Here is a 12808-nt window from a genome sequence, read left to right on the forward strand (position 1 = left end):
ATTTAAGATCATTTTAGTGAAAGTTTCATGTTCCTATCTCATAGAATTTAAGAACAATGATGAATAAATAATTTTCGAGCAAAATTTAAATGGCCGGCTGAATATATTACCGCAGGAGCCGCGGCCGCGGAATTTAAATGACCACGTCAAAGGGTTAATACAATCATTGTATAAACATTAAACAACATTGGTGCCAGGACAGATCCCTGTGGAACACCAAATCTTACAGATTTTGATTCAGAGATTGTAGTAGTTGAATTACAAGTATGCAGCACAAATCTTTGCATTCTATTTTTTAAATAAGTCTCCAATCATTTCAAAATAGGCCCTTTGACTCCATACATCTTCAACTTTTGAATCAACAAATCATGACTAACACAATCAAAGGCCTTTGTCAAATCACATAATTTCATTTGAGTTTCATAAAGAGTTGTATAAAACCCATGCATATTAAACGAAAGTATTTGACAACTCTTGATGCACATCCCAAATACTAACTTTTTTCTAAACCCATTACATTTCACAACCTTGATATTAAAAATTAATTGAATGTATTTTGTGCATATAACATAAAAATACATGAAGGACTGAATTTTTCTTATTAAAAAATAATAACCATGTTACTATTTGCATCCGATGCATGTAGATCTATCCATACACACATACTCAGTTTACTATTTTTGAATCAGAGCTTCAGTCTCCCAGTATTTGTGTCTACTCCTTGTATTCTTACTAGTGTAACTTGTAACTCACAATCTAACACTTAAAGCGACTATTCTTTATTGATAAAAAATAAAGGGGACTCACATTTTATGGCACATTTATAATCACAGAATTCGCAGGCAAATGGTTTCTCTCCAGTATGCATTCTGGCATGTCTTTTCAAATCTGAACTTGTCTTAAATGCCGATGAACATGAGTCATATGGACACACAAATGGATTATCACCTGAAAATAACAAAACTGTTTTACTTCACAATAATAAGACTGATAAAACTTTCCCTCATTGATAATTCATATTCATATTCATATTTATATTTATTTCAAGTTCAGTTGATCCATACATGAGTTGAAAGTACAAACTGTTGGATATAGAACGTGTCACAAAGTAAATACTAGTCTAAGTTCCCAATCATTGGAACAGAGTCAAAATACCCGATAAGAACGATATATGATACAGTACACACATTATTAAAATTTCATTTAAATACAATAAGATAAAACCATAAATTAAAAGTACCAGTAACATATGTATTCAACAATGACTTTAACATGAAGTAAAAAAAAAAAACAAAAAACTAATTACCCTGAGGAAAGTGTCACAACCATCACTTAAAAGCTACAGTATACCAAAGAAACAACCTATGACCACACTTCACATCCAACAAATTGGTTATACCAACCACTGGTCTATACAATACATTCCCAGAATCATGATGCATAACAATAGTACTGTAAACCGTCCTACATGTACCAGCCCCACCAATTCCTCAATAACAGAGCCAGCAGTGGTTTATGAGATGAGACTAGCAGAAATTACATATTAATAATCACACATAACAACTGATTTATTGTAAACAAGTTGTGAAGCAATGACCCTCTCTCTATATAAAAATTTGTCAGACAGTCTCAGAATTCAACATAAAGAAATCATTCATATAAAATTTACAGGAATGTTTATGATATATTCATATCTCTGTATCAAATATCACAATCCTAGCTGCACTGGTTCCTTAGTTATCGTAACAAATCTGATCTCTAAACACAGATTTAGCACTGGCATCATGTCATTTCATGTTCTACAAAAATATTTCTAAACAAACATTGCATTTTTAAAAATCTTTCAATATACAAAATTTCATGACTAAACATTAATCAGCATTAGTGCCACTACCACTGCAAAAATTCATAGGGTATTTAAATCTGTAAAGGTGAGGTGACATGATATCCACACCAAGTTTAACAAAAATAAGTAATTAAAAGCCAGTAGAAAAGGGACAAACATGACCACATGACTGATATTTTAATTTGATATGCAATTAATTCTGAATATCAGTTGCAATGAACAATTCAGGCATAACAACATGGCCAGGACTCAGTGCATGAAACATAGATTTGACCGTTAAATACATCCAGTACATGCTAGGTTTTCTGTCTTCACTAGCCACTGCCTGGTAATGTATCCCAACAATGTCCTCTGTTTACATCTTTACTAGCTGGTGATTGCCTCACAACTCATTAACTCAAATGTCAACTAACTAGTGGCATCAATAGCCATCCCTGCCTACTCAGTGACTCTCACTGGCCATCAACTACTGCAACTGCTGATGGCAACTCGCTATACAGCTTCAAGTCAGACCAAATAGACAACACTGTTTCAGCAGTTCTTCTACTGTTGTATATTTGTTTGTCATGTAAACTTCTTTATCATGTTGTTACCTAGCAATGGCAGTCTCTTCTTTTCTTTTTTTTTCCTTGGCACTACAGCCCCAGTGGGCCTAGGCCTACCTCCATGAACTTCTCTGTTCACTTCGGTTTTTCTAGATCTTAGACATATGGTAAGACTTCTTGGACGGGTGATCAGCTTGTCGCAAGGCCTCTACCCATACACAAACACAGAAAAACGCACACAAACATCCATGCCCTGAGTGGGATTTGAACCCACGATCCCGGCTTCCGAGCAAGCAAAGACAGTGTGTGCCTTAGACCACTCGGCTACCGTGACCGGCTGGCAGTCTCTTCTGGCTCCACTATTCTGGTCTTCAGCCATTAAGTCACAATATAACTTGGTGCATGTTTCATAACACTGATAGTACTCTGGGTAACCTTGTGACAGCTCATGGTTGACCTTAACACATATTTGTCTCTCTCTCATCTTCTGGCTCATTACTCTTACAGCATGATACTGCACACCGTGCTGTGATCATACTAAAAGCTTAAAAAGATCAAGAGCATCCATACTGATGCCCTTCAACATGACCTTGTGAAAGCAGTTATCAGAAAATTCTCAGAGTTCAAGAACAAAAAATTAACTTCAGAATCAAGACCAAGAAACTTCTTTCTCATTTTGATCTAAAAAATTTGAGACTTACACATACCTATTTAATATCCTACATTAAACAATTTCAGAAGAGTATTACCATGCTAATGGTTGTATACAAGGTTATCATCGCTTTTTTTGTGGGTCATGTAATGATGCTTTCAGTATCACTAATATATATAGTATCAAAGAGTACAATGACATATATGATGGACTGCAAAGGATTTGGAAGGAAGCAGTCATATTTCAATCAAGGTACTATGCAGCATTTGCCTTGAGAGACTGAGGAAAACCATGAAAACCCTCAGGCAGGATACCTGCTCTTTGCCGACATTTTAACAAAGCATTTCCTGAATACAAGTCTAGAGAGGTACCTCTACAACAATTTGTTCAATATCATTGTGTTGTTCTAAGGGAAAGCTATATTTATTTTAGCACTATATAAGGCAGGAAACACAATACTGTTACGTGTCTGGGGTTCCATGACTAATAATAACAGGTTCTGGATTGGATGATTGGCTTTACTGACACTTATACATTTACACAGTACAGAAAATTATAGCACTATCGCTGTTCTACACACTTTCAGTTCACCAGTGCACACGCAATAGGATTCTCAGTCTTCACTAGTCGTATCCTGGCAACAAATTTATTACTGTCTCACTGTAACTTCAAATCACACATGAAGTCTTCCTGGCACTAATTCCTTTCTTGCCATTTCTGCAGCTGCCAATTCCGAGACACTACTCGACTCAACTCGACTACTCTTGATTACTACTGTATACTCCACTGCTGCTGCTGCTGCTGCTGCTGCTGTCCTGCCAAACACTTCTCATAACCACTTTGCACAAACTTCACGGAAAACACAGCCTGCATTGTTGATGAAGCCTGTTTACTGCACTGTTGCCTAGCAACAGACATCCTATTGTTGCATGCTCCTGTGTTGCGGAATGTGCTTACCAACCTGTTGCCTAGCAATGGGTATACACATTACGACATGAATGTTTATCTCGTAAACAAAAAGAACTCATGGACACTGATTACATACCTAACCGCAGCACTGTACTTCAATTTGTCTGAAAAGTGGAAGGGTGAACATATACGAACATACACGCCTATACCTGTATGGGTCCGTAAGTGAACTGTAAGTTGAGATGAATCCCTGGATCTATATGGACATATCTGGCATCTGGAAATAAAAATGTCCAAACCTGTTCAAAATATTTAAATATTCCTCCAAAGTCATACTGTAAAAGCTTTAAAAATCTGCACAGGCACATAAAACATAAGGCAGTGAAGCATATACAGACTCACAAATTTACTGTCTCTTAAAATAGTAACAAGACACTCCAAACAAGATAGAAAATTTGTGAACAGTGCTAGCTCTGATACTGAAAAAAAAAAATGTTAAAGCACACCTCCTCATTGCCTACATTTCTAGTCTTACAGATGTATTACAATTATTATTATTATTATTATTTTATTCTGTATTTATGAAGAACTTACTATTTAAATACAGAATTCAACCCTTAACTTGTCAGGCATAACCTCCATGTTTCACACTGTTGACACACAGTGTGTAAGTAAGTTCATTATCTAGACAAAGACCAAATTTCACATGCCTAGCTTCAACGAATGATTAGTAATCTCCATCAAACTGAAAGCTAAAGAAATTTTTCCTTAAGGTAGTATGGTCTTCATTATCTGCAGCTGCAGCAACAGTGGCCCATGCCTCTTGGGCCTACCTGCCCTTTGACCTCCTGGCAGCAAGTACAGTCCTCTCAGACTGGCCCTCTAGAGGGTGAGGTTGTGCCCCTGGTGTACTGCAGCCATCCTCACAGACACCAATCTTGGACATGAACCTGTGTCCTTGCCCTGTACCATTCTTTCCTGCAGGCAGCCCTCAAACTTTGTCCCATTAGGCTATCTGCTGCCTACAGGGGGCTTTCCAACTGTATATCTTTCCCACATCGAGCCAGTATCACCTCACTTCTGTTCCCTGTACAGGGGAATGACTGTGGTGGTGCTCCGGTGCACTGTAACAGCATTTCTTCCCCACCCAATCATGACACATGGTGCCCTAAATCCACAGAGGCACAAGATATTCTGCTCTAGAATGAGCTCATTGGGGATCCCCACAACAAACACTCAGGTTCACAGAGGTCGCCACTCCAGTCAGCTCCAGCAGTGCCTCCATCAAGACTGGGATGGTCTCCTGTGAAGCCACCTGCAGGATGTATGGATATCTGGCCTGACAATGGTCACAAGGCATGATCTGTCCCCTATCCAGACCTTGCCATTTAGGTTGTCATCATCCCTTAGCTGACAAGCTGAGTATGAAATGAAGAGGTGGGGATAATAATGTTGGCAACATTTGCTTTGCATTGTCCCTGCTCAGTCCTCAGCCAACTTTCTCTAGGCAGTCCTGCAGGCATTCCTGTTGGTGGTCTCCCCTCAGGTGATCAACTTCCTCACAGTGCCAGCATACAAGTTGCTTAGTCCTGCAATGCTTGGGCCCCAGCAACCACAAGCCCATGGGCACTGCAACTCTTACTGCTCACAGCCTTGCTGGTTGGTGGTTCAGCTGCTGCCTTTGCAGCCTTCAGCTTCAGGGCCTGGCTAAGGGCCTCATTCAGCATCCTGTCACCACCCACAAGGAGTTCCTACATCATCTTTTTGTCCTTTATCTGCTCAACAAATGCAGAGGCAGCTTCCCTCTGCATGTGATGCTGGGACAGCTCAACTAGGGCCCAGCAGTCCCACTGCTTCATGGCAGTGGCAAACTCTTGCAGAGACTCAGTTGCTCAGCTAGGTCCTGGCTTTAAACTGGAAACTGTATGCCGCAGCTAGCTGGAGGTCCCCACAACGACCCTCAAACACCTCAACAATGTCTCTGTATGTTGCTTCTGTAGGGTCACTGTGTAGATGTCGGTGGCCTGCCACTGCAAGAGAGCGATCAGGCGCTGGCTTTCTCCCAGGCTGTCCAACTGTTGTGATCTGCCATGGTCCCACACTGGTGAAGACACGCAGTCCTGGGCATGGACCCACTGAACCTCAACAGATTTACCTTATCCATGCTGGTAAATGTGTTCCTGCCACCTCAATGCCCTGCTCTGGTTTTGACTTCTGCCAGATGCATCCTGAAATTGTACCACGTGGCTTCCATCAGCACCTTCATCATCCATTCAAATCTTGTCCCTTGGATCTCCGTGCTGAGTTCCTTGCAGAGGTTTGGGGTCCACTGCTCAATAGATGTCACAACACCTGCCACCCATTTGCTGACCATTTCTTCAAATTCGGTCTACACACACCAGATGGGATTTATCATGGCCTCAATTTCTTCCCGGCNTGTTGGCAACATTTGCTTTGCATTGTCCCTGCTCAGTCCTCAGCCAACTTTCTCTAGGCAGTCCTGCAGGCATTCCTGTTGGTGGTCTCCCCTCAGGTGATCAACTTCCTCACAGTGCCAGCATACAAGTTGCTTAGTCCTGCAATGCTTGGGCCCCAGCAACCACAAGCCCATGGGCACTGCAACTCTTACTGCTCACAGCCTTGCTGGTTGGTGGTTCAGCTGCTGCCTTTGCAGCCTTCAGCTTCAGGGCCTGGCTAAGGGCCTCATTCAGCATCCTGTCACCACCCACAAGGAGTTCCTACATCATCTTTTTGTCCTTTATCTGCTCAACAAATGCAGAGGCAGCTTCCCTCTGCATGTGATGCTGGGACAGCTCAACTAGGGCCCAGCAGTCCCACTGCTTCATGGCAGTGGCAAACTCTTGCAGAGACTCAGTTGCTCAGCTAGGTCCTGGCTTTAAACTGGAAACTGTATGCCGCAGCTAGCTGGAGGTCCCCACAACGACCCTCAAACACCTCAACAATGTCTCTGTATGTTGCTTCTGTAGGGTCACTGTGCAGATGTCGGTGGCCTGCCACTGCAAGAGAGCGATCAGGCGCTGGCTTTCTCCCAGGCTGTCCAACTGTTGTGATCTGCCATGGTCCCACACTGGTGAAGACATACAGTCCTGGGCATGGACCCATTGAACCTCAACAGATTTACCTTATCCATGCTGGTAAATGTGTTCCTGCCACCTCAATGCCCTGCTCTGGTTTTGACTTCTGCCAGATGCATCCTGAAATTGTACCACGTGGCTTCCATCAGCACCTTCATCATCCATTCAAATCTTGTCCCTTGGATCTCCGTGCTGAGTTCCTTGCAGAGGTTTGGGGTCCACTGCTCAATAGATGTCACAACACCCGCCACCCATTTGCTGACCATTTCTTCAAATTCGGTCTACACACACCAGATGGGATTTATCATGGCCTCAATTTCTTCCCGGCCAGCACTTTCATGGCTTTCATCTCTTCCTCACTGGCCTTCATTTTTTCTTGGTCAGCTTGCATCTCCTCCCGTGCTTCTTCTTTGTGAGCATTCCAGCCTGTCCATAATCACCTGCCATGTGATAATGATTACACAGAGGGTTTGCGTCAGACATGGATTTCTTTGGCACTAATTCCTCTTACCAACTGTTTACAGCATTCACAATCATACGCAATTAGCCACTTAAATCTTCTAGCATGATTCCTTGTTGCTATGTTACAAACTTAGTTACTTGTTGCACTGAGGTAGCAGAGTATTATTTTTTTATTGCTAGTGGGGTGGAACTAAGTCCCTTGTACTGTGGCCACTTCTGGCCTATTGTACCAGCCCAAGATGATAGGTGAGGGTGATTGTGGAGCAATTGGTGGAATGAAGATGGGGAGAGCGAAGTACTTGGAGAAAACCCACTCCAGCGCCACTTTGTCCACTACAAATCCCACTTGACCAGACCCGGGATCGAACCCAGGCCGCCGTGGTGGGAAGCCAGCAACTAACCGCTTGAGCTATGGTGTGAGGTAGCAGGGTAACTAGGAGTGGATTTAGATGAGAATTACTGGCCTGTTGTGCCCAGACAATGATGTTCTCAACACCATCTTAACTGTTGTGGCTGATGGGTGTTTGCACCTGTCACAATATTATGAAAGTTCTTGGGAGGAATCTTCACGATTATGTTTGGAGCCAGAATATCCTTACTAACTGAAAGAGAATGTGTCTTGATGAATTTCTATCTACAATACAAAAATGTTGTTAGAAAATGTCAATAATTTATTAAGGAGAGAGCATAATTTCAAACCAATGCTTGTAAATGAACATTTACATGAAATTATATGAGTCTGTCATGACAGTAGCTACCTATGACAATACACAGTGCCATAACCTAGAAAACTATGATCTAAGAATTATGTGAAATTAGTTAAGAATACCAATGTTCACTATTTTGAAAATCTGTCACAACAAAATACATATACAAATATGTACACTTAACACTTCACATGGAATGACATACAACCAAACTGAATATTTCAAGTCGTTAATGGTCGAAAGACTGCCCTCATGTATAAGTGACATATGTTTTACAACTGACTAGAGTACTTGACCATTAACCAATGAATAAAAAAGGCATGGGGATGATTTTAATAATGAGCACACAAAACAAAATTCTGAAATAAAAATACCTAGTCTCAAGGAATAAAAGATTAAAACGTAAGAAAAACTACCAGGATAAAAACAAGATGAAGTGTGTTAACAGAATTTAGCATAGTATTAGAGAAATTATAAAACCTGAGCTAAAGAGAGGGTAAGGTAATTGTGGAAAAGGCAGAATAAACCATGGTTTTAACACACAGTGTTCTAAATACATAGATCAAAGGAAGCAGTATAAATAAGAATGTTGCATTTCAGCATCCCACTGCATTGGTATTTCACTTTACACACTTACTTCTGTCTTTAACGGGACTTTGTTTACAATTACTCCGTAATTCAAATGACTATTAAACTCAAAATTAAACTGCTACATGTTTTGGCCATACTTGGCCATCCTCAGGTAAACTGTTGACTTGTTGTAACTGCTACACTATATTACTTCTTAAGTTAAAATATTACAATGTTACTCCATTTTCATCATTCACTCATTAAAATACATTTGCTTGAGTACATCACACTTTATCTTTATTTGCACTACCTTCTTCTTGTGGCATCTGTGTTTTTTGTGTTGTTTTGTGCAGCCCTATGAATACTGTTGTGGAGTTATTATTGTTATTTTTATGTGTCCCATTAATATTGTCGCGTATTGGGCGTATAACACGACAAATAACTTCACGCCGTATTTGATATAGCGAATTTTATTTCACATTCGCACTTACAATCACACAATTGACAGTTTTACAATTACTGCTATCTGCAGTATTACAAATACTACACTTTAAATGCCACATTACAACTGACTGGTTGCTGGCTAACTCAGAACTAACTCGAAGGTAGCTCGAGGACTAACTGTGAATAGCCTTCGCTAATCCTCATGTAGCCTCGATCGGACAATACAGAAAACGGCCACGTAATAAGCACCCTTGTTGCCTGGCGCTGTGTTGCTAGCAACGCTAGCGGTAGTAACCACTGTTACTACCGTCGTCTCTCGCAATCCTGGTTACCCGCGCTGCCTAGCAACCCGCGGTACCCTTGGTGACGTCATCNTTAAGGAGTAATTTTAAACAAAGGTGCATTAAAGATGAAAGCATGAATGTAAAGTATTTAGGTCATTCAAAATGACTGACACTCCCTCAATAACTCCAGAAAAGCAGCAGTGTCAAATGTGAGCCGGTGTATGTGGGAAGACACACTATAGTGCCGCCTATAGCCACAAGATGAGGTTGATACTGCACATAGGTTGATGAGTGCTGTGTCATTCGTGGCGGTAGGTGCAGTTGTGGACAACACTCAGACAACGTGGAAGCAGACAATTACGGGCAACGGTGGACTGTGTACTTACTCTTGAGGGAAGGAGTGGCTGCTTCACACATTCATATGAAGTTAGCAACCATATGTGAGGAAGCAGCACCAAGTCACAGAATCATGTTTTGCTGGATGGCAGAGTTCAAAGACAGCAATGACTGTGGGGAAAAAGGCAAAAGCAGTGGGTGTCCAGCAACACCATTCACACCAGACAGTACCCAGCACACATCTGACTTGATACTACAGAACAGCACATCACTTTCGATGAACTAGAGAAAGTAACAGGTTTGTCACATGGAACACTGCACACCATCATCCATCAGGACTTGAAGATGAAAAAGGTCTGTGCTAAATGGGTGCCCCATTCTCTCACCATCGCGCAGGAGCAGAAGTGTGTGGAGACATGCCAACAGTTGCTGCAGCTGTATAGCGGGGATCCGGCGGAGTTCTTTGAGCGTCTAGTCACCGTGGACAAGTCATGATTCTGGCACGAGACTCTGGAAAAGAAACGCCAGTCCATGGAGTCGAAGCACACTGGGAGCCCTCTTCCCAAGAAGTCATGACCAGAAATATTCATCCAGAAGCAAATGGCGACTGTGTTCTGTTGGACTGGGTGCCCCCAAGTATGACCATCAACAATGATTGGTACTGCAATTCACTGCGCCAACTCTGCCGACGCATTCAGCAATGCCGCCACGGCAGATGGGGGCATGGTGTTCTTCTCCAATATGACAATGCGCAGCCACATGGCAGTTGGCAGACGATTGCCACCATGAGTGCTCTAGGGTACACCGTGCTGTCTCATCCGCCATACTTGCCCAATCTTGCCCCTAGCAACTACGCTCTATACGATGCAATGAAAGCCATCATGAGGGATAAGACGTTCACCTAAAATGACAAGCTTCAGACAGTTGTCCAGCAGTGGCGCCGGGATACCCCCAAAGAATGGTTTGCTGTGCAAATGCTGAAAGTGCCAGAACAATGGCAAAGGTGCATACACATTGGCGAGGAATACCTCTAATATAATCTGAATGTATTTTGTTCCAATAAATGGTTACTGTGAAGAAAAAACGTTTAGTATCAATCATTTTTGAACACCCTTAGTAAATAATAATTGTTGCAGAATCCAAGTAAAATATGTGTGGTACACAGAATAAAAACATACATCCATCACTCTGAAAACTTACGAAACATTCCCCTGGTATTTGGAATTTCAGTTTTAAATCACATATACAATAATTTTATTTAAAGAAAATATTATATATTCATATTAAATGTACACTCACTTGTATGGACGCTCATCATTATGGATCCGCATATGTTTACGCAAACTACCACTGTCTATGGTGGCATAATCACACTGGTCACAGTGATGTGGTTTCACACCTGAGTGTATGCGTAAATGCATTTGCAATTTGTCACCACGGGTAAACGACCTTTGACATGTTTCACAATGGAATGGACGTTCACCTGGCAAACAGAAACATATGTACATTCAATCCAAAGTAACTACTCAAACTGGGGAATAATAAAACACGAGTTCCACAGGGGTCAATTTTGGGGCCTTTGTTTTTCATAATTTATATAAACAACCTCCCTCCTACTCTAAGAACCTCATCAATGCCTAGTTTTACCTGTGTGCCGCCTCATGTGACGAACCAGATCTTTCAGGTAGCATGTAGAGAAGCCACAACCATCAAATGTACAATCATGTCTCTTCTTGACACGTGACCTTGACATAATGGAAAACCCTACTGCAGGGGATGAGATGCCAGCTACACCAGCGGATACTGAACAAGGCACAGAGGGTGTGGTAAGTTGCAACTGGTCTTCAGTCACTTCTTTTCCACTTGCCTGAGACCAGAGTTTGTCTTTTAACTCCCCAGAAACAACTTTCCTTGCTGTGTTAACTGCAGGCTGACTTCCCTCCAAGTCTACGTTTGGTTTGTTGCTGCAACATTGTTTCTGCTCAGGTCCCAGTCCCAGTACCACTGCTGCTTCTCCTGGAAGACCCATAGACCTGAGGTCTGAAGATTCTCGCGACTGAGGTATAATCATTTCACTATCCATATTTCCTAAAACAAGTATGGGTGCTGTAGGAAAGAAATTAATTTTATATGATCAATCAGCCAGTAGTCAATCACAAAAGAGTAAACTATAGTTCTATTGTAGATTCTAAACTAGTTCCAGACCATGTGTTCGTGGGGAAGAAAATACTTTGATAAGTCTCACCAACTACAATAAGCCAAGATAAGGTTAGAAAACATAAAAAACGCTTATCTCATGTTGGATTTGAGATTCTCACAAGGGTGGCTATGAAGAGTTCTATCATCTGAGATGTAATACTGTGTAATCTGAGGAAAGTTGATCAATGTTTCAGATGAACACATTCCCCCACATCTTCAGGGTCAAAAAGTAAGCCAAGCACGAAGCAGGCCGCAAGCAGAGCAAACTGCATGTAGAAAAACACAGAACTGCTTAGGCTAGAATGGAACTTGAAACCTAACCAGCCCCCTTAGTATCAATATCTTTGAAATTCAAAAAAGAATCATAAGAGTTATGTCTGGTTCGGGCAAATTTGATTCATGTCGGGATTTGTTCAAGAAATTACAAATATTGCCACTCCAGTCTCTATATATTTTTTCCTTGCTTCTTTTCATTATTAACCCGTTGCCGTGGTTCGACGTGTATGTTTCGTCAGGGATTTAAATCGTCTGGGGGGGTTCGACGTGTATGTTTCGTCCAGCTGCACACGTATGTTATAACGCCCATAATAATTGATGGTTTTGCTGTAGATTGTTAGATTTTTCACTGGCCTGTTGTCAGGAGGACTGTATTTAATGACACACGCGTTTAAGAGCGCTAAGTCGTCGTTACATATGCCTGTCTTGCAGCAACGTTCCTGTGGCTATTGCGAGCTGTTTCTGTTATGAATGATGTGTTTT

At 41.5% G+C, this 12808-nt stretch overlaps 1 protein-coding gene across 2 annotated transcripts in view; it reads right to left on the reverse strand.

The window, feature by feature from the left end:
* The window catches only part of LOC111862563 (zinc finger protein 64), a 30248-nt gene that overhangs the window by 10056 nt on the left and 7384 nt on the right, over positions 1-12808 (reverse strand). Inside the window, exons 4-7 of one of the 2 annotated variants that reach the window (XM_023848059.2) lie at positions 11498-11938; positions 11150-11333; positions 4162-4229; positions 808-948 (exon numbers count right to left, since the gene is read on the reverse strand). In XM_023848059.2, the coding sequence (XP_023703827.1) occupies positions 808-948; positions 4162-4229; positions 11150-11333; positions 11498-11938 (834 nt within the window). Of the gene's footprint in view, positions 1-807; positions 949-4161; positions 4230-11149; positions 11334-11497; positions 11957-12808 lie in introns of both variants that reach the window. The other variant, XM_023848058.2, reaches the window with a different exon arrangement.

Source organism: Cryptotermes secundus, unplaced genomic scaffold, assembly GCF_002891405.2.
Source record: "Cryptotermes secundus unplaced genomic scaffold, Csec_1.0 scaffold1537, whole genome shotgun sequence".
Taxonomy (NCBI): domain Eukaryota; kingdom Metazoa; phylum Arthropoda; class Insecta; order Blattodea; family Kalotermitidae; genus Cryptotermes; species Cryptotermes secundus.